General features: G+C 51.1%; 1 protein-coding gene across 2 annotated transcripts; it reads right to left on the bottom strand.

Moving 5' to 3' along the window:
• Nucleotides 1-5942: 5942 nt before the first annotated feature.
• LOC144732849 (guanine nucleotide-binding protein-like 3) lies at nucleotides 5943-17517 on the bottom strand. Of its 2 annotated transcripts, XM_078614476.1 has the most exons (16): nucleotides 17428-17517; nucleotides 16192-16250; nucleotides 15056-15211; nucleotides 14642-14752; nucleotides 14164-14229; nucleotides 13380-13509; nucleotides 12800-12900; nucleotides 12035-12332; nucleotides 11522-11609; nucleotides 11024-11207; nucleotides 10698-10840; nucleotides 9672-9802; nucleotides 8111-8466; nucleotides 7567-7630; nucleotides 6759-6845; nucleotides 5943-6686 (listed from the first exon to the last, which is right to left on the bottom strand). In XM_078614476.1, the coding sequence occupies exons 1-16, from the start codon at nucleotides 17438-17440 to the stop codon at nucleotides 6523-6525; spliced, it is 2151 nt and encodes a 716-aa protein (XP_078470602.1). In that variant the 5' UTR covers nucleotides 17441-17517; the 3' UTR covers nucleotides 5943-6522. The 2 variants fall into 2 exon arrangements, with proteins under 2 accessions (XP_078470602.1, XP_078470601.1); XM_078614475.1 differs by having other exon boundaries at nucleotides 5943-6845.
• Between the last annotated feature and the right edge of the window lie 1693 nt (nucleotides 17518-19210).

The raw sequence follows: 19210 nt of genomic DNA, 5'->3' as shown, positions 1-19210 counted from the left end.
GATTCAACCTTCGCACAGTTCCATCAGGTTTGAATTTTTTTTTCTCCTTCCCCCCCCCCACCCCCGCGCCAATCGTGACGGTGACGTCATGGGTGGCGATTTAATTTATTTGCCGGGAGTCGTGCGAAGGTTCCGCAGGCCTTGGTGCAGCCACGGTCAGCCCGAGCTGCTCCGCTTTTGGTCTACGGTGTTAGCCGTGAACCAGTTTCATTGATCCAAGGGTTACACTGGAGATTGGCATTCATTGGCTGCCCATCCAAGGTTCTGCCCTGGCCAATCCTGGGCCGCGATACTCGGCACTGGCCTCCATTTGCTGCACGATTGGCTGTGCTCGGGCATGACCATGCGCCAATTTGTTCTGCCGTTTATTGCGGCTGTTGCCAGAGGCGGCTGCTGTTTTGGACACCTCTCTCGGGAGAGGATGATGGTGGTGGTGACGGAGTGAGTGGGGGAATGGGAGGGATCATTCTGTAAAGGTGTTGATTTCACAAAGGGCTATCTCAGTGGAGTTGGGGTGGCAGGGGTTTGGATGCTTATGGTTGCGCTGACATCAAATCTGGCAGTGCACGTGGGAGATGGGAGGGTGACGATCACGGTTCAGAGGGGGGCGAGGTGGTCAGATGCAATGAACGAGTCGAGGCGCCTGTAGATGAGGCGGTAGTGATGCTCCGTTCTCGCGGTGTACTGACTTGACAAACTCCTGAATAGTAGTTTGGGCCTCCACTGGATCCACTCAGCCCAAAACAAACGCCCGGTGTTTGAACACCCCGTGTCAAGTCGGCGCCACTACCTTCTCATCTGCCGGGCCAGCAATTGAAACACTCGCCTGAGGCTGTGGTTCCCAGTGCTGCCTCCCACAAGCAGGGACTGATGTTGGACCCCTCTTGATTCTTTCGCTCTGCTCGCTGCCCATCGCGAGTTCCCAATTGACGGCTGCCTTGCTGCAGTCGAGTTGGCAGCCCCAGCTTCTTGTGAGCCCTGGCTCCGTGGGGGAGGGGGGGGAACCTTGGCCTGCAGTGTCGCGAGCGATCGCCTGGTTTGCAAGTGCCGGGACGTTCTGTCTGCGGGCAGGATCCACTTCTCTTTAACCTCTCAAAATTGTTAATTCGTGAATGTCGGTAACTGCACCTTGCCCTTCCCCCGTCACCCCCCCCCACCCCCCATTGCCTCCGTGCCAGCGTAGTGGTGTAATGCACAGACGACGTGTGTAGGTGTTTGCAACTTGGCCTGAAAACTCGGACTTGGGAAAATTCTCCCCCGCCACCGCCTCGGCCCTAAAGCCGGCTCCGCACCTGAGAAATGGGTTGCGCAACTTGTTAGCATGCAACTGAATCGCTTACGTGTGTGCAACTAGTTGCTTGGAGACGGACGACTTTTGAGAAGCGATCTCTAGCGACATTTCAAAACGTGCACGTTTGTGAACTGTGAGTAGTCGTTACGATCTGGAATGCGCACTGTCTAATTTCCCTGTTGCAGAATTGCTTGTTCAGTTTTGGTCAAAGCAGTTGCAGGCGATTTTTGTGCAAGTTTCGAGAGCGGTGTGGATCTGGCTGAAGACTCGAGCACATAAAGACCTCTAACTTGCGTAACTAGCGGTGTTGACAGTCCGCAGTACGTTTCTCAGAAGATCGAAACAAATATACGTACTCTATAACAGCGCGACCGCGGTCCTGCGTCACAACGGGCGGCTATGTGGATTTTAAAAAAAGCTCCATTGGGCTTGCGTTGAGTGATGGGTGCACAGGCTCGGGGAAACGTGAGGCAAGCCTTGGAAGTTTTTGAACTCGTCGGCATGAATCGTTGTTGGCTTTCCCGGCTCCTTGCAATTAACAAGACCCATAGACCCATCGCTTCCAGCCGTGCTCTCGAAAGCGATGGCTGCAACTTTATCTCCGGAAACTGTTTATTATACTCAACCTGCACCCAGTAGATACATCGCAACCTCGCTGTTCAATCGAAACTTCTGGCTGCCCTCCAGCTGCATGCTAACGTTCCGTTAAGGCAAAGCAGAGATTCTAGTTTTAAACCAAACCCTGTCAATTTCTCGGTTGTTTGAGAACATTTTCTCAACAAGGTCGCTCATTCGTTGCAGCCGCTTAGCCTGTCCCGTTGTGCGACTCGTTAGAGGGAAGCCTGCTCCTTTATTTTCCCCGTGTGGAATAACTGCGTCACTCACTCGCGCGTGCGCACGCACGCCAGTTGTGGTAAAGAGTGCAGCCTGCATGTTAGGGTGGGGACGGTGGCGGTGCTGGGAAGGCGGCGCCGGTGGGGTTGTGCCTCCCCTGCTCGCCTGCGGTCGCCACCCCCTCCCCTCGCGCCTGGCCCTATCATACCTCACCCGGGCAGCGCGCGGTGGGGACGGCACTGTCATCGCGGCGTAGCCATTGCGGCAATGCCGCCATCGCGTCGTCCGCGGAGCGAGCGAGCGTGCTGCGGTGACGGAGAGAAACGCTCGGGCTTGCCCGGTACTGGGAGCTTCTAAACCGCGAGAGGCTGGGGCGGGCCAGTTGGCGCCATCACCGGATAGGATGCGAGAACCCCGAACGGAACAATTGGGTGCGACATAATGAGCAGGCAGTTTGTGAGGTGCACCGTAGTACAAATAGGACGTTGTGTGGCAGGTGGTTCAAATAGTCCGTAAGGTGATATGTTAAGACAGGTAATGTGAGAATCCCATTGTGCACGTCGTTTTGAAAAGCCATGCGCAGGCAGGAAGGTAGGCAGCCCGTAAGATTGATCGTACCACAAGAGATGGGTTGTAACTTGGATTGGATCTCAAGACAGCGTTGTCGTGTGGGCAGTGAAAAAGTGGCATCACCACTTGGGAGACCTTTAATGTCCTCCTTTATCCCCTACCACATCATTATCACAAATGAGGCATGCGTTACCATTTGAGCCTGAAGCCAATTCAAGGTTTTTCTTGATTTTTGCCAATTGAAACATGAATTGCCTTTGTTAATGTTCGGTTTCGGATTGAGGTAAACCTCATCTGGTTTAAATCACCCAGTTTAACAAAGTAGTTGAGCTTTATCATCAACCAAGAGGTGGGATAAATCAGAAAGTTGCCTTTAGCTGCTGTGAAAGTCAAGGAAATGTTGCTATCAAATTTGATCACACTACATCCACTTTTAAGATACTGTTCTCAAATAAGAAAATGCCATCTGCTGAGTGACCAGTCCAGACTGACTATGTCCTGTAGACTCAGGAAGAGTGATTGCACATTTGGAGTTCCCCCCGAGTTATTTTATGGAGGGGTGTGCGTGGGTTGGTTTTTGGAGATTTGTGCTCCACTCTTTTGGGTCCCTTCCACAATATTTCTCCACCAGCCGTGGTTTGGACTATCGCACAGAATTTGCCCGCATGGCCTCTATTCTACCTCATTAAACTCGTAACTCCCACTGCGTTTTGTCCCAGTTATTCCCCAAGTGGACTTGAGTTTTCCCATTTTGGTGCCGCTGCTTAGACTCCGATGGGGGCACGCACGACGGGACCCGTACATTGTTCCAGCCGGGAGAGCCGTGTCCCAGCGCGATGTGAACTCGAGCGGCCGTTGATTTTATCCGTTGATTAAAACAAAAGGAATATAAACCGGTAACCCTATTTGCACATTTTGCGACGCGGTGGTGGTCAAAATGAGGAGGGGCTTGGCTACAACCACTAAATCGTATCGAGAAGGAACGACGAGCGAATCCTCGCGTGCGCCCGACCTTGGCGCGCGTTCGCGAGCTGCGCACTCGCCTGAAGCTTCCAGTACCGGGGCAAAACATGCGCGCGCGTGTTGCCTTATCGAAGCCGCGGCGTCTTTTGGCACGCAAATGGTGGACGCCGCTGGACGATCGAGCGCCGGTTTTTCGCGAGCCGCGGTGGAGGTTTTGTGGGGGGTTGAGAGGGGCGAGTTTTGACGACCCGAGGCGCTCGCCCATTGCTCGTACGGGTTTTCCTCTCCATTCCATGTACAATCTTGTAGATAACACAATAAATATGAACTTTGGTTGCCTCTCCATTCCCGTGGTGTTTGCGCTGAGGGTTTGTTTCGTTCCAAGTTGTTGGTTGTGGTCCTGCAGGATTAAGTCGGTGGTTCTTAACCTTTGGTTCTCAATTGTAAAAAAAAAAGGATGTTAATACATAGGTTTGATGAAACAAAGTAGTTGTACTTACATTTTTTTAAATTTACCTTCTAAAGAAATTGGCCATGTCGCGCACCTGCTGGTGGTGCGTGCACCGCAGGTTAAGAACCACCGACTGGCTGAAGTTCTTGCCAAATGTTTTCTGGTCGCTGACAACAAGACTGATTAGGTAGCATGCGACTTACAGCCATAGTGAGAGGTGGTGTCCAGGTATCACTTGATTTCCGATCATTCGCTTTACAAAATTTCGCGTAGTCGCAATTGACAACGCGTGGGGACACTTTTCGATGAACGAAATCGAATTTCCGCGGGAACGAAATTTCAGATGGCACACGCTATGAAGGCATCAAGACGCACCCGGAAGGGTGCCGTCATCCATCTGTGACGGCGCTACGCTGTCCCTGCAGTGCAGCAGCAATGTCTCCATTACCTCTCCAGTCATACCAACATGCAGCAGGTCTTTTGGGAAGTTCCCTGAAAATGTGAATTATATTTAACAAAGAAATATCCAACCATTTTAATTTGTTCTTTATTTTTGTATTGTGAAAAGGGATATAGATGTATGCGTGTTAGGTTCGGAGTAGAGTTGGAATGACGGAAACATCCACAATTTAGTATCAATGCAAAAAGCCATTCTGATATGAATTGTTTTTGTGTTTTTTTGAAGAATGTGTGCCAGGTTAAGAAATATTTTCTGGGTCACAGACCCAGATGAATCTATGCCCTGGTCACCTGAGTTTCAGAAAAAATATATATCTTTAGACTGGAGGAATCTGAGTTATGAAGCTCTTCACAGATGCTCAGAAGTAAAATTTGAGGGTCTCCCCCACACCACCCAATTGTTGGTTATTTGAGCATACTTCCCCACGCTGGTCGGTGCACGTTGGTAGCAAAGGCGGGAAGCGCAGATGTGGAAGCAGATTGCACAGGACAGCAATGGGATTTGCTGCAGTGCCCCTTAACACCTGCGTTACATGCACAGTGGTCATCCATCCAAGCACAATCCAGGCTCTATTCTGCTTAGCTTTTGAGAGTCGGATTAGATTTGGCACATTCAGGGTGAACTGATCTTGAGCTTCACTGATAGAAAACGTTTTAAATGGTTTCCTGCGGTTGCTATAAGCACAACTTGAATGGAGGTAATTTAATTGCAGCCCTTCATCATTCCGTGCTGTGCAGGAATTGACCAAACCTGGCCACGGGAGTCAGTGAAGGCATACATGGAGAAGTACAGTACAACGGCTCTTGCTGCCCTTAATGTAGCCCTGCAACAACCTATAACTGTTTTACTGGTAGGAACCTCCTGGTTACACCAGCCCACAGGGGATTATTGTGTCCGTTGTGTAGGGAGGGGCTGGGTGGGGAGGGTGGGAAGGGTGGGGCTGGGTGGGGAGGGGCTGGTCACCCCGTGGTGCCCTTATACAACTCAACGTTTAACCTACTCACGCCGGCTTGTGCCCGCCCTCAGTCGGGCATATTTGAGGAATACACCACGCCGCAGTTGACCCTGGCCATTGACCGAGCAACCCAACGTTCCTACCAGCTCCCTCTGCAGGAATGTGTTATGCAGTGGGTGCTTTCGACACTCCTGCACTGAGTAACCATTAAAAAAATTGTTTGGGGATGTCGAGGTCAGGGTTTAATCATAACATTTACCACATTTCTTCTCCCCTTGCAGAGGTAAGCTCATCTCACACAAAGCCTAATTAATGTTAACCAGGGCCCATTTAATGATCTAATTAGAGGTCGTGAGCGACAATCGCCATCGCCACCTGCTTCACACCTCCAGGACAAAACGCAGGCACAGAGAACGGCTCCAATAACAGCTTCACTTTATTGGCAAAAATAAAAACGGACGCACAGAAGGAGCAGAACATTACAGGAGAATCGGTGGCGGCCAGGGTGCTGGCGCAGTCCCCATTTTGAGAGGCACCACGTGTGTGTGTGCGCGTGTGTGCGCGCGCACGCACAGACAATGACCAAGGCCTCTCGTATCGCGTTTAAATGAATGCAGAACTCAAGTTGGTAACCAAGTTGAACCCCCCCCCCCCCACCTAACACAGAGTTTTCATGTTCTTTAGACAAACCCGAGTCGCCCGGCAATCCCTGTTGTTTTTTTAGACGATTTCTCTGGGCTGATTCCGCTCCGAGTGGCTCTGCCCGGATCCCCGACGTCAGAATGCGAGCCGAGGCCGGAGGGGATTCACGTTACGGCAAAACATACAATGTTAACCTGTCGGAATTTTTTTCCCCGCCGCTTTTTTTGTTAACAGACTCTATTTGTCCATCAACTCAAATACCACGAGAGCAAGGGGGCCAACTGGAGGTGGATGCGAGTCGACTTGAATTCACCGTCCCGTGGAAACGAGGCTCAAGCAGCGACCAACCCCAGCCATCACAGGTAGAAGTCCGTGGCGAAGTCGTAACTGTCGTCGTTGGGCGCACGGGCAGCAGCTGGAGGGGCGGTCTTTGTGGCAGCCGGAGTAGCGGTTTTTGTGGCAGCCGGAAGAGCGGTCTTTGTGACAGCTGGAGTAGCGGTCTTTGTGGCAGCAGCTGGAGCAGCTGTCTTTGTGGCAGCCGGAGCAGCTGTCTTTGTGGGAGCCGGAGTAGCTGTCTTTGTGGGAGCCGGAGTAGCTGTCTTTGTGGCAGCAGCTGGAGTAGCAGCGGCAGCAGCGGTGGCAGCCCGCGTCCTGCCGAGTGGTGTCCTCGTCACGGCTCCTGCAAACGGGAACAGGACACGGGAGAGAAGCAGCTCGTTATCGGTGAGCAGTGCATTGTGGGTGACCTACTTGGTTAACCTTTGATTAAATTCAACGTCATACTCGGATTGTAAATGTTGTGGATTTGCTCTCCAACACACCGGTGTGCTGTACTAGTAACGAATTAGCATGTTCTGTTTACATGACAAACCTTACTAATTGTCTGTGTCGGGTGGTGGCGGGTTTAATGACACATATTTACGCGATCTAACCCAAAAAAACTAAATTTTGACTTAAAACTTTAGTGACTGCAGGAATTCATATTCTTTGGTTCTTTTGGTAAGGTCACATAGATCGAAAAAGAATTTAAAAAAGTGAATAAAAGAATAAAATGAAATAATAAAACGAATAAAATTATTTTTAAAAATTTCACTTTATTCTAGTTTTTCTATCTACGTGACTTTACCGAAAGAACTAAAGAATACCGAAAAACCTATATTATGGCTTAGCGTCTCGCGTGCACGAACTAGGTGGGGATTGTTGAATCGTGTGACCATTAGGAATGGCGACGCCCTGGGGAGGCCTTCATCCAGCAGCGGATAGATCATGGCCGACGACGATTCCGTTCAGATTTAACTACAGATGGCAACCCTTTGACCCCTTCACTCGCGGTGTCGCAAACAGCGGCCGAGGTCCGGTCCAGGTTCTCCCACCCTCCCTACCCCCCCTGACAGTCTCACCGTTATCTCTGTCAACGCCAGGCCCAGGAGCGATCGCCGCTTTTCCATTCCCCTCCGCCGTGACCTGCAAAAGCAACAACGTCGCACCGTGACTCAACAGGCATGGGGGCAGCACCCAAACTTCGTGCAATGTAATCACGTAATTTCATACTGCTAGGAAGCACCTGGTTCCACCAGCCCACAGGGGATTATTGTGTTCATCCATTGTGCAGATTTGAACCAGCACTGGGCCCCCCCCCCCCTTCACCAACCAAGAGTGACCAGCGTGGTGAAGTATGCTTTCATCCAGCAGTGGATATAGAAAAGGAATATAATTATTTAGTATAGGGCGGTGCTGCTTTCATTTACTGGTTTGAACATTCCTATGATCAGGGTTAGTCTATAATAATACGAATGCATAAATATAAATTCTTTCTTTGGCGGATAATAATTTGTCTTTATTTTAGATAATTATATTTAATTTGAGCTTTCATTCTCTTTGAATTTGGGCTCTCACCTGGCTAAATAAAGGCTCAGACTGAGTGCAGAACAGAAATAAACCCACCTCTTCCATATCGTCGTCTTCATCGTCATCGTCTTCATCATCATCTTCATCATCGTCGTCGTCATCATCATCTTCCTCGTCATCATCGTCCTCGTCATCATCATCTTCCTCATCTATTGCCATGTCCTCAATCTTCTCGTCTTTGTTGTCCTCGGCCTTCTCGACTTTGTTGCCATTCCGTTGCTGCTGCCCTTTGCTGGCGCTGGCTGTTACCGCTTGCTGCTGCTGCTGCTGCTGTTTCTGCTGCTGCTGCTGCAGCTGCTGCAGCTGCTGCAGCTCCAGGTCGTTAAGGACCCCCTTGGTGGAGCCGTAGCCCTTCACAGCGATGCTCCCCGCCGGCATGGGGAAGCGGCACCCTGCAAGGGCGCGAAATAAAAGTTTTAAGTTGACGTTGTTTGTCCAAGTGAGGGGTCGGAGGAGCCCAGGAGAGTCTGATGCAATAGTGACCTGGGGGACATTAACTTTGCCAGTATTTGGCGATGATTGCTGCTGCTGCTGAGTGTGTGTGCGATCCCAATTGACTCGTTTGTCATGAGCGATGATGTCTTCGCGGGCATTTAAAGTAAAACTGAACAATTAAAAAATGTTAGCAGGTAAGGTCCACTGAGCAATATCGCTCTTTTTAAGAAGCGACCTGGCTATCACAAATGGTGGCCGGGGTATTGAACTTCAACAATTGCGCTACCGCTCACTTATTACAACATTGCCATGGTTTTATTACCGATTACTGGGGCATTGATTTAATCAATTTGGCCAGTTTCCTTTCGGGTAAACCCCCAACAGCGACGCAACTTTATACGAACATTGAATTTGGATTTGATCATCTTGACACGAGTTATCGTGTACCCCACGTTACAGAAGGACAAGGCAGAAGGGCAGACACAGCCGACGCATCGTCCCTTTTGACCTTCCTTGGAAAGTGTCGATCATAAAATCGTACAATTCCATTAATTACGCAGTAATGGGAAACTAATATTGTAACTCATCATTTCATCACCATTTACGGTGTATCATGAAAAATAAAAAATATAATGCTGCGGCAACACTAGCTCGTACGTCTCTGCGTCGGTGTGTTTGTACGGGCTTAACAGGTGCTTGATAACGGCATTTGAACCCTATGCCTATACCCTGGGGTACCATAGTACCCCGGCTGTCGCACAATGTCCGTGATGCAGTCTTTTTTAGTCTGTTGATGGTCGGCGATGCGGCAATCTGACTCATCTCGACGAGCTCTACACGGTGCACTGTCAAAGTAAAATTTTTCGATAACGGATTTTTTATGCCGATGTTTGGCGTTTCGACATCACGGAGTAGCACTGATTTCGGATTGATTGGTACCCCAGTAGCAGAGTTAAGTACACCCCTGGAAAAAAATAGTGTCCCAAAAATAAAATATTTAATTGCCTCGGCCATTTTGTATCATTTGGTAACCCGGGGAACCGCCATAAGGATCATTTGCGCCAACCGTTTTATGTAGGTTATACGGGGGACCGCGGCAAACTACATGCGGGGGATGCGAGCGGATGTGGGCAAGGGACCGTAGCACACGGTCAAGACTCACGTGACAGCGTGTCGGCGTTGGCAGTGTCCAGCGCGGCACGGTCGTAGTGCAGCGGGGGGGATTCCAACTTCTTCGTGGTCTCAGTGGCCGCCAGATCCGCCGGCACGCTCGTGTGGAAACTCAGCTTCCCACTGCGACGCAAGTCACAACGATAGCGTCGCATCAGCCCGATTGCATCACGTTTGCCCACGCACACACACACACAAACGATAGCCAGCTGGATAGCGCTTTGCCTTTGTGTCCATATATATGCACAAACAAGGGGAATGGTGGTGTAGTGGTTTACGCATTGCGCTACGAATCCGGTGACCCGAGTTTTATTCACGCTCGTGACCAAAAACTGTGGCGAATATCTGGCCACCCATCCCCTGGCGTGCAGTGCCGGCCTTCGATGGTGCTTGCTGACAGCCCTTGCCCCAAAAGCCTATTCAGGTGATACGAAAACCTTTGATTCTTGTTTGTGTGTTGCGTGTGTTGCGTGCGTGTGTGTGTTGTGTGTGCATGTCGCCACACGCACCAGAGCCAGCTAGAGAGCACTGCCCTGTCTCGTGTGTTGAGTGCATGTGTGTGTTGCGTGTGTGTTGAGTGCGTGTGTGTTGCATGTGTGTTGAGTGCGTGTGTGTGTTGCGTGAGCGTGTCGCCACACAGCTAGCTGGAGAGGACTGCCCTGTCTCGTGTGTTGCATGTGTGCGTGTTGAATGTGTGTGCGTGTTGAATGTGTGTTGCGTGTGTGTTGCGTGTGTGTGTTGAGTGCGTGTGTGTTGAGTGCGTGTGTGTTGAGTGCGTGTGTGTTGAGTGCGTGTGTTTTGAGTGCGTGTGTTGAGTGCGTGTGTGTTGAGTGCGTGTGTGTTGAGTGCGTGTGAGTGCGTGTGTGTGTTGAGTGTGTGTGTTGAAGGTGTGTGTGTGTTGAGTGTGTGTGTGTTGAGTGTGTGTGTGTGTTGAGTGTGTGTGTGTTGAGTGTGTGTTTTGAGTGTGAGTGTATGTGTGTTGCGTGCGTGTGTTGCGTGAGCGTGTCGCCACACGCACCACAGCCAGCCGGAGAGGGCTGCCCTGGCGGCCGCCGCGTGGTCCGGCACGCCGCCCTTCTTGAGGTGCCCGCGCCGCCTTGCCAGCAGCTCCAGGAACTCGCTCGTGTTGCAGAAATCCGGCACCATGTAGTGAAGCATGATCTGTGATGGCGGACGGGAGGTTAACTTTAGCGACGAGCAGCACACGCAACCGCAAAAAACGCATCGGAATGGCCATGACTCGGGGGGTAACGGTACGGCTCGCGAATCGTTGGTGCCGTCTGTCGTTTGCCTCGGACCGCCGGGTTCGGTGTCGCCGTTCGACGGGCGGCGGCGGGGAGGCACCTGCTGCATGTTGCACCGCTCCAGGATGGCGTCGAGCTTGCGCACGGCGTCTGCGAGGTTCACGCCGCTGGCGTGCAGCCCCCGCAGCACGAGCGCCACCTCGGCGTTGTCGGCGCTCGGCAGCACCGGCGGCGAGTCCAGCATCCGCACGCTGTGGTTGTTGAGGCACACCTCCTGCATGGCCCTGCGTGGGGTGCCAGTGAAAACACCGTTACGCGGTGACGTGGTTGAACGGTGACGAGGTTATGCTGTTGCAGGGGTGCGCAGCTACAGGTCTGTACAGCGGCAAGGTTGTGCGATTGCAGGGTAGCGCGGTTGTGGGGACATGTGGCAGCATTTAAACACTGCAATATTCGCAACTTAAAACTCATTATCTTCAGGGTAATGACACTACACTGTCTGACACGAGTTTGAAGCTTTATTCATGAGAATAAAAAAACTAAAATTCAAGTCCCGGGTCGCGGTTACATCAGCGAAGCGCTACGTGTCGGGTCACACCTGGTGACGGCAGCGTTGGGCCCCACGTTGCACAGGCGTGTCTTCCGCAGGCTGTTGATGATGCTGCTCTTGCCGACGTTCGGAAACCCTGGCGCGGCACACGGGAAAGAAAGAGACGGTGGGGATGAGTGAGCGGGGCGGAGGCAATTTTCATGGTTACACAAGGAGGCCCGGTCAGACGCTGTGCCGGCACCGCTGATATGCTGGGTTTGAATCCGGAGGGGGCTACACCGCCACGGCGAAATATTGGATTAACAACAGCAGATTAAAGATGTAACTTTAGATGTTGTTATACACTCAATTGTTTGTTCAGAAGCAGATGTATCTCGTCTATTCCTCCTTTAAAGGAGTGAAGACAGCAGCGGGGTGTTTACAATTGTGGTCGATGGTTTTGTATTCGTGGCCGCACTTGCAGGCCACCGAATCTTAGATGCGCCGCGTCAGATGGCCGCATCGGACACGCCACGGCAAAATATGCGGCCCATTGCGGGGAGATGTCTCGGTCATGCTCACCTACTACGGCCACCCGGCTTGCGGTGGCGGCAACGGCAGGGGTGGTGGCGGCGGCGGGGTCTTCTGCGGCGGCGGCAATTTCGGCGGCGGCAGCGTCTTCGGTGTCTTCGCCAGCGGCAGTGGTGTCAGTAGTGGCGGTGTCAATGGTGGTGGCGTGCTTGGAGCGCTTGGAGCCGCTGCCACCACTGGAGATGGGGCTGTGGTGGTGCTGCGCCAACCCGAGCAGCAGCCCCATGAGCGCTTCCTCGCCAACGCTGCGGCTCACCAGCACTTCACTGCCGGGCAGCTGTGCCTTCACCTGCACCGTGCCAGCAAAGCGACAGCACCAATCAATCACCGTCAACTGGACCGTGGAATTCCCGTTTTGTGTTGATGTTTGTGGCCGTACTGGACTAGAAAAGGCACTGGCAGGTGGAAGGAAGCGATGGCGAGGTGTGGTACCAACAGCAAAGGCATTGGCCATGATGACCTCTTGACCTTGACATTTTGCGAAAGGTAATAGGTAATGCAAGCAGTAGTGTGACCGGTAGTGTGACTGGTAATGCAAGTGGTGCCGCAGTAGTGCAAGTGATAGTGCTGGTAGTGCAGCAGTAGTACGAGTGGTAGTGTAAGTGACATCAATGAAAAAAAGCTTCATGGCTCATCGGATTCCTCCAGGAGAAATATTGTGTTCTGATCTGACAGTGCAAATGGTGCAGCAGTAGTGCGAGTGATAGTGCAAGTAATGCAGCAGAAGTGCGAGTAGCGGTGCGAAGTGTATCGCACCCCAATGCCCGGCAGCTGTGTGGAACACTTGAAGAGCACGGTGGGGTGCTCCCTGCCCAGGAATCCGAGCCACTTCTCTGCGCTGTCCTTTGGCACCAGGTCTGAGGGCAGAGGGAGGGCAGGAGAGAGAGACAAAAAGGGCAGGGGACGGTGGGAGAGGAATGTTAACCATGGCCAGAAGAGAGAGGGGAGGATAGACTGGGCCGGATATCACTCTCCATTCACTGGCAGTGACCAGCGTGGTGAAGTATACTCAACCCCCATCACCAATATGGCATGGAGAGGGCTTCATCCAGCAGTGCAATGACAAAGGGCTGTCGTTCACGATGATTGCATTATTATAATTATTCATGATGAACAGACGTGTTACAAAACCCGTCTGGCACAGAGTGAAAGATGACACAAAAAATTATCTGCAGGAACCCTCTATCGATCTCCCTCTCACGGGAGCCCTTTCGCGAGCAGTGGTAGTGAGCGAGCGGTTGCAGGGCTGCACCTGCGCCGACTGCGAACGCTGGCGACGTCGCCGGCTCTCGGCGGCCGTGTGCGGTGAAAAAGGGAACGGGATCGTGGCGCTCACCGATCTTGTTGAGCAGGAAGACGAGCGGCTTCCCCGCCTCCAGCACCGTCTGCTCCAGCTGGGGGCAGCGGCAACCGAGGGGGTCGCGCGCATCCAGCACCAGCAGCACCACGTCCGCCAAGCCCAGCACCTGCCCAGCACCACCACCATCGCACACACAAATCAATTCATTAGCACATCTGCCATTTGTGGAATTCTTTCGCATCGCACATAGCTGACCGTGCTAATCAGAGGTGTGAGGGAAGGACAACAAACTAAACACAAAAAGCAGTTTTCAATAAATTAGTTTTCAATCTAGATTTAAAAGTGCATTGCTCCGGTCATTCTGTAATAACAGAAGAGCGTTCCAGACGACCGCAAAAGCCCATCTGAAAGGAAGCGATGCGGTGACCGTCTTTGTTCAATGGTTAGTCAAAAGCAGCTGCTGAGAGGATGAGCTATGCGCCACAGAACGGTACAGTAGTGTCAGTCAGGGACGATGTCTGCTCTATGGCTCTTAAGCGGATTTACCCAATGCACTGCTGCATTTCTTTAAAAGAAATGCTGCTTGATAATAACTTCTGGTTATATATACTTTTACCCATAACGCACAATTGCAATGGATGAGTTTTTTACTCAGCTGGGTCATTTGTAAGTAGATTTTTAAAATATTGACCGATAGTGCGCACAGCCTACTTAATAAAAAATAACATTACGGGATCTTTAACGTCCAATGTGAGGCAGGTGACAATGGTGTTGCTGCTGCTAATGACGATGATGAGACCCTCCCGATCGCTCCACCTGCCTTGTGCAGCTCATTCAGAAGCCTCTTGTTCAAAGCCTCTGGTTTTGTCTTCATAGCCACGGGGTCCTGTACGGAGACAAAGAGACAGATGTTCAAACAGTGTAACCACAGCCCCACATCTGCATGATTTTGTTCCTTCGTGTGTACTCGTGCGTGTGTGTGTATACCTGTGTGGGAAGTGGTAGTGTAGCAATTAGCGTGCTGCATCGTGAACCCGGCAACCCGGGTTCGATTCCCACTCACAGCCAACTTCAGTGACGATTACTTGAACCGGACCTGGGCCTCCCCTAAGGCCGACTCAGCCTCAAATGAGTACCTGATGTGGTGTGTAAACATTGCCACTAGGGAGACAAAGGTGGCTGGGCGTGGTGTTGGCCACCCACCCCCTCGTGTGCCGTGCCAGCCTTCATAGGTGCTTGCTCACAGTACTTGCCCCAACAGTCTGTTAAAGCTATACAGGGGATCTTTGTGTGTGCACCTTTGTGGAGAGGCGATCCGTCTTGCGCTCGGTTCTCTTACTGCGCTCATCCCGTTTCTTCTGCAGCTCTTTTTGCCTCGCCTCTTTCCTTTTCACCTTCAGCTCCTCTGCCTGCTCCCACGCAGAGACACACGCACAGATGAACACACAGATGAGCACGAGTTTGTTTGCCTGCGCCAGGTGGATTGTTAGTGCGTAGGTCTGTGCGAGAGGGCAACGGCTTGTGGAAGTTCTTCCTTCTGGAGTGCACTAAATTGTGGCGGACAAAGACGATTGAAAAATCCATGTTGGATTGAAATTGTATTGCTATGAGCTCCCCCCACCCCCCAACTGTGGTTCGGACATTTCAGCCCCCTACGGCGCCACTGATGCTCTCCATCATTTCCCGGTCGTTCGTCCGTCCATGGGCCGCACCTGCTGTTTCTTTAACTCGGCATCGCGCAAGACGGCGTCCTTGAACGGCGCCAAGTTGGGCACGCCGGGGTCCTTGCGAGCTCGTCGCGCGGCGCTCCCTGCCCCCGTTCCCTTCTTCTTGGCCTCCTTGCGCTGCTTGCGCTTGTGCTCGCGGACCTGGGTCGAGCGTGGGAACGGATGGAGAGAAGTACACGCGTATACACACACAAAAGATGTTAATCACGTGAGTGGACAGGTATATAGACCCGACGCTGCACGCACACGGCGCAAACACATGCATACGGGCGCAAACACACATGGAAACATACGAATATCCCCCGTGTAGCCTATACAGGCTATTGGGGCAAACTAATGCCGATGAATCCCAGCACAGCGCATTAGGAGGTAGTGTAATAAGCACCACGCCTGGCCGCTGTTATCTCTCCAGTGGTGATGTTTATACACGTAGGCTTTCGCGACCAATATTATTCATAATCAACGTTTTTGGGTTAGATCGATTTATTTATAAATGTGTCGCAACCCTCCACCACCCGACACGGCCAATCAGCAAAAAAGTGTCACGTTGACAAAAGACATAGTTCACTACTTTAGCCCACCGGTGTTGAAGCGTGAAACCACAACATTTACAATTTTTGAGTTTGACGTTTCGGCATCGCCCGATGATGCTGGATGCAATTACCAGCGAAACGTCGTACTCAAAAATTGTAAATGTTGTGGTTTCACGCTTCAACACACGGGTGGGCTAAAGTAGTGAACTATTTGTCTTTTGTCAACGTGACACTTTTTTGCTGATTGGCCGTGTCGGGTGGTGGAGGCTTACGACACATTTATAAATAACGCGATCTAACCCAAAAACGTTGATTATGAGTGATGTTTATACACTGCACAAGGTCCTCATTTGAGGCCGAGTAGACCAAAGAGGCCCAGGACCAATTCAAATTTTCGTCACTGCCGTTGGTCGTGAGCGGGAATCGAGCTCAGGTATTGGGTACGTAGCGCAGTGCGCTAACCACTGCGCCACCACTCCGCAGATGGCCAGCCCAGCAGCCAATCAGTTGAACCTCCTCGCAAATGACCACGCAGCCGCTCTTCCCCTCCCTTGCTCGTTCCGGTCTCACGCAGAAACCGTTCCTTGCCTTTTTCTGGATCTTGAAGCGCTTGGAACAGGTCATGCGCTTGCTCGCCTTCTTCAGCTCTGCGGGGTGGGTACGGACGAGAAGATACCGGCGAGGTCGCGGTGAGAATTGGCGCGGCAGGTGAGAGCGAGCAGTAGCGATCACATGGGCGAGAGCACATGTGAGAGCGTTAGGAACTACATTATACAGGTGGGGCGACGCAAGCGAGTGCAGGTGAGGATATGAGTCATTCATAAAAGTATAATTGCGCAGGTGAGAAAGCACGTGACGAGGCAGGTGAGCAAGACACGTGATGACACGGGTCATGGTCGGAAGTGAGGGTACGGATGATGATCGCACGTGATGACACGGGTGATAACACTGGTCAACACACTTTTTCTGGCATAAGGTATTCCAACGGTTGTAAGGTAATTTTGGGGTGCTGATTCCAAATCTGGCATCAGTTTTTGTCTATCGCATCAGGTTTTTTAGATATCAGATATTGCATTTTCAATAAAGACTGCAGAAGAAAAATATTAAATGTGGATATCTACATAAAATGATATAAACACACTATGCTAAAAATACAGCACCATATTTTAACACTAAAGCAGTCACTGACTCGCAACAACTTGCAATCATAAGTGACAGAGTTAATTTCGGGTAAAATCAATGAAAATGGGATATGCCGATAGCGTAAAATGAGATGTGATAGAGCAAATCTGAGCTCAGATTTGGAATCAGCACCCTGAAATTAGTCTAAAACAGCTGCAAAAGTCCAGGCCAGAAAAAAATGTGTTTTTTTGTTGACCAGTGTAATCGCACTGGTGAGATTAAAACCCAACACCAGAGGCGACGGCTTATAGAGGCCTTCACCCAACAGTGGATTGACCATGGTTACTGGCGATGACGATACTTATCCGATGCACCCACCTTAATAAAACACACGAATTGGGATTCTCAATTAACCCATCCATTAAATTAATTAAGAGTTAACGTAATAACCCAACGTAAGGGTCCCCCTAACGCATCACAGCGACCCGAAGAACCCCCAACAGCCTTCGTGCTGAGCGCTCCATGTGCAGGGGCCTACACCACACGGCCTATCCTGCACCACCGGGGCCGCTACGGGCACGTGGGGGGCATGGTCTGAAGGTCGCCGGCCGTGGCCTTCGTCCCCTTCCCCTCCACGGCGCCAACGGGGAGCTGGCGGCACGAATGTAATGAAGGAGCGAGGGCCGAGGCGACGAAACTTACTCGGTCTCTTCATGGCTGCAACGGAGGAGGCAACGTGGTCGCCAAGGTAGGAGGAGGAAGTTGTGACCCCTGACCCGGAACTGGATGTAGCGCGGCGATGCGTTGGGTGGGGGGGAGAGCCACGTGCTCGCCGGGTGGGCAGCGCGCGAGACCGCTGGTTCGATTCCCACTCTTGGCGTAAACAATTATTTGCTTTAAATGTTTATTTTTGCAAAATGGTTATTGATGTTCATATATTTTGCCACGAATATATAATTTGATTTGAATCACGGTGTTGTATTCATATTTGAATTTGAATTCCAGTACAGTATGTTTTTTAATGTACAGTATTACGATTACTTGAATGTTTTTATCACCATATTGCAATATATTGACCAAATAACACGTGTGTAACATAGCACAGCTGGATGTGTTTTTTAAAAATAAAATGGCGTTTTGAAATTCACATGAGGCCATTTAGACTTTTCATATTCACATCGTGTCAAGTTTCAAGTTGGATTTCGTGAGACAAGGGGCCGTCCATAAATGACGTCACGCACCTAGGGGGGGGGGGGTCAGACATTTGTGACGATGTGTGGCGAGGAGGGGGGGGTGAGAAATGTGACATCACATCAAAATGCACAACTTTAAATACACAAGTTCTACTTAATTAAATACACTTTTTAATAAATGTCTTCTCCTACATCAGTGCAGCGCCACATTAAATACGCACTACAATTACAATAGTTTAAAGCGATTTGAAGCATGTTTTATTTTCAAAATGGAAATATGGTTTTGGGGGGGGGGGGGGCAGAGCTTTGTGACGTCATATTTGAGGGGGGGGGGTCTGACTTTTTGAGACGCCGTGTGATGAAAGAGAGGGGGTCAAAAATCGTCCAAAATCGCGTGACGTCATTTATGGACGGCCCCCAAGGCGAAAACACGAGACACCAAAAGACGCGTGCCGTCTTATTTGCAAGGGCGACGTCAATCTAATTTGCCAGTGTGTTCAGGCTGGCGTTTCAGTCACACGTGAGAGAGTTACATTTGCTTTAATTCATCGATTTGCATCATTAGCCACGGCCAATGCACTGCTGGAGGAAGAGGCCCCAACGACTTCCCCGCTCCCCCTCACACTCGATGAGCTTGGCATTTCATCGCTCCATCTCCGCGGTGGATGGGTGCTCTCTGGACGCGTCACGGTGACGAGATGTTAACTACCTCGCCTGGTGTACAGGAGGTCGTGGGTTCGATCCCGACCCTGACGCCTGCTGCTGCTGTATATTTGGAGTTTGCGTGTCTCTCTCTCATCATCATCACGGTGGCTAGGAGATGTTAACTACCTCGCCAGGTATACAGGAGGTTGTGGGTTCGATCCTGATCCTGACCCTGACGCTGTATATTTGGAGTTTGCGTGTCTCTCTCTCATCATCATCATCACGGTGGCTAGAAGATTTTAACTACCTCGCCTGGTGTACAGGAGGTCGTGGGTTCGATCCTGATCCTGACCCTGACGCTGTATATTTGGAGTTTGCGTGTCTCTCTCGCCATGGTCACGTGGATTTTTTTTCTCCGGGTCCTCCGGGCTTTCACTCCACATTTAGAAACTTGCGTTTAGAGTATGCGGCTGCTATAAATCTCCACGCGATAAGCCACTTCGTTGAGCTCTCATTTGTGGCCATGTCGTTTCTCCATGTTTAGTGGGTTAATATGGACTGGACACGTTTTTATTTAGACAGGGGGGGGGGGGGGAATTAAGTTCAGCGTTGTCAGTAGAATCGTTTACTCGATTATTCAAGAGGAT

The sequence above is a fragment of the Lampetra planeri genome, chromosome 44, assembly GCF_965212315.1.
Source record: "Lampetra planeri chromosome 44, kcLamPlan1.2.h2, whole genome shotgun sequence".
In the NCBI taxonomy this organism is placed as follows: domain Eukaryota; kingdom Metazoa; phylum Chordata; class Hyperoartia; order Petromyzontiformes; family Petromyzontidae; genus Lampetra; species Lampetra planeri.
The sequence above is the reverse complement of the archived record's forward strand: the minus strand, read 5'-3'. Positions and strand labels throughout refer to the sequence as shown.

Coding starts and splice junctions, on each gene's coding strand:
- LOC144732849 (XM_078614475.1), bottom strand. Junction 13,510..14,163: donor TTCTGAATGAGCTGCACAAG/GCAGGTGGAGCG, acceptor GGTGCTGGGCAG/GTGCTGGGCTTGGCGGACGT. Junction 7,631..8,110: donor AAGACGACGATATGGAAGAG/GTGGGTTTATTT, acceptor TTGCTTTTGCAG/GTCACGGCGGAGGGGAATGG.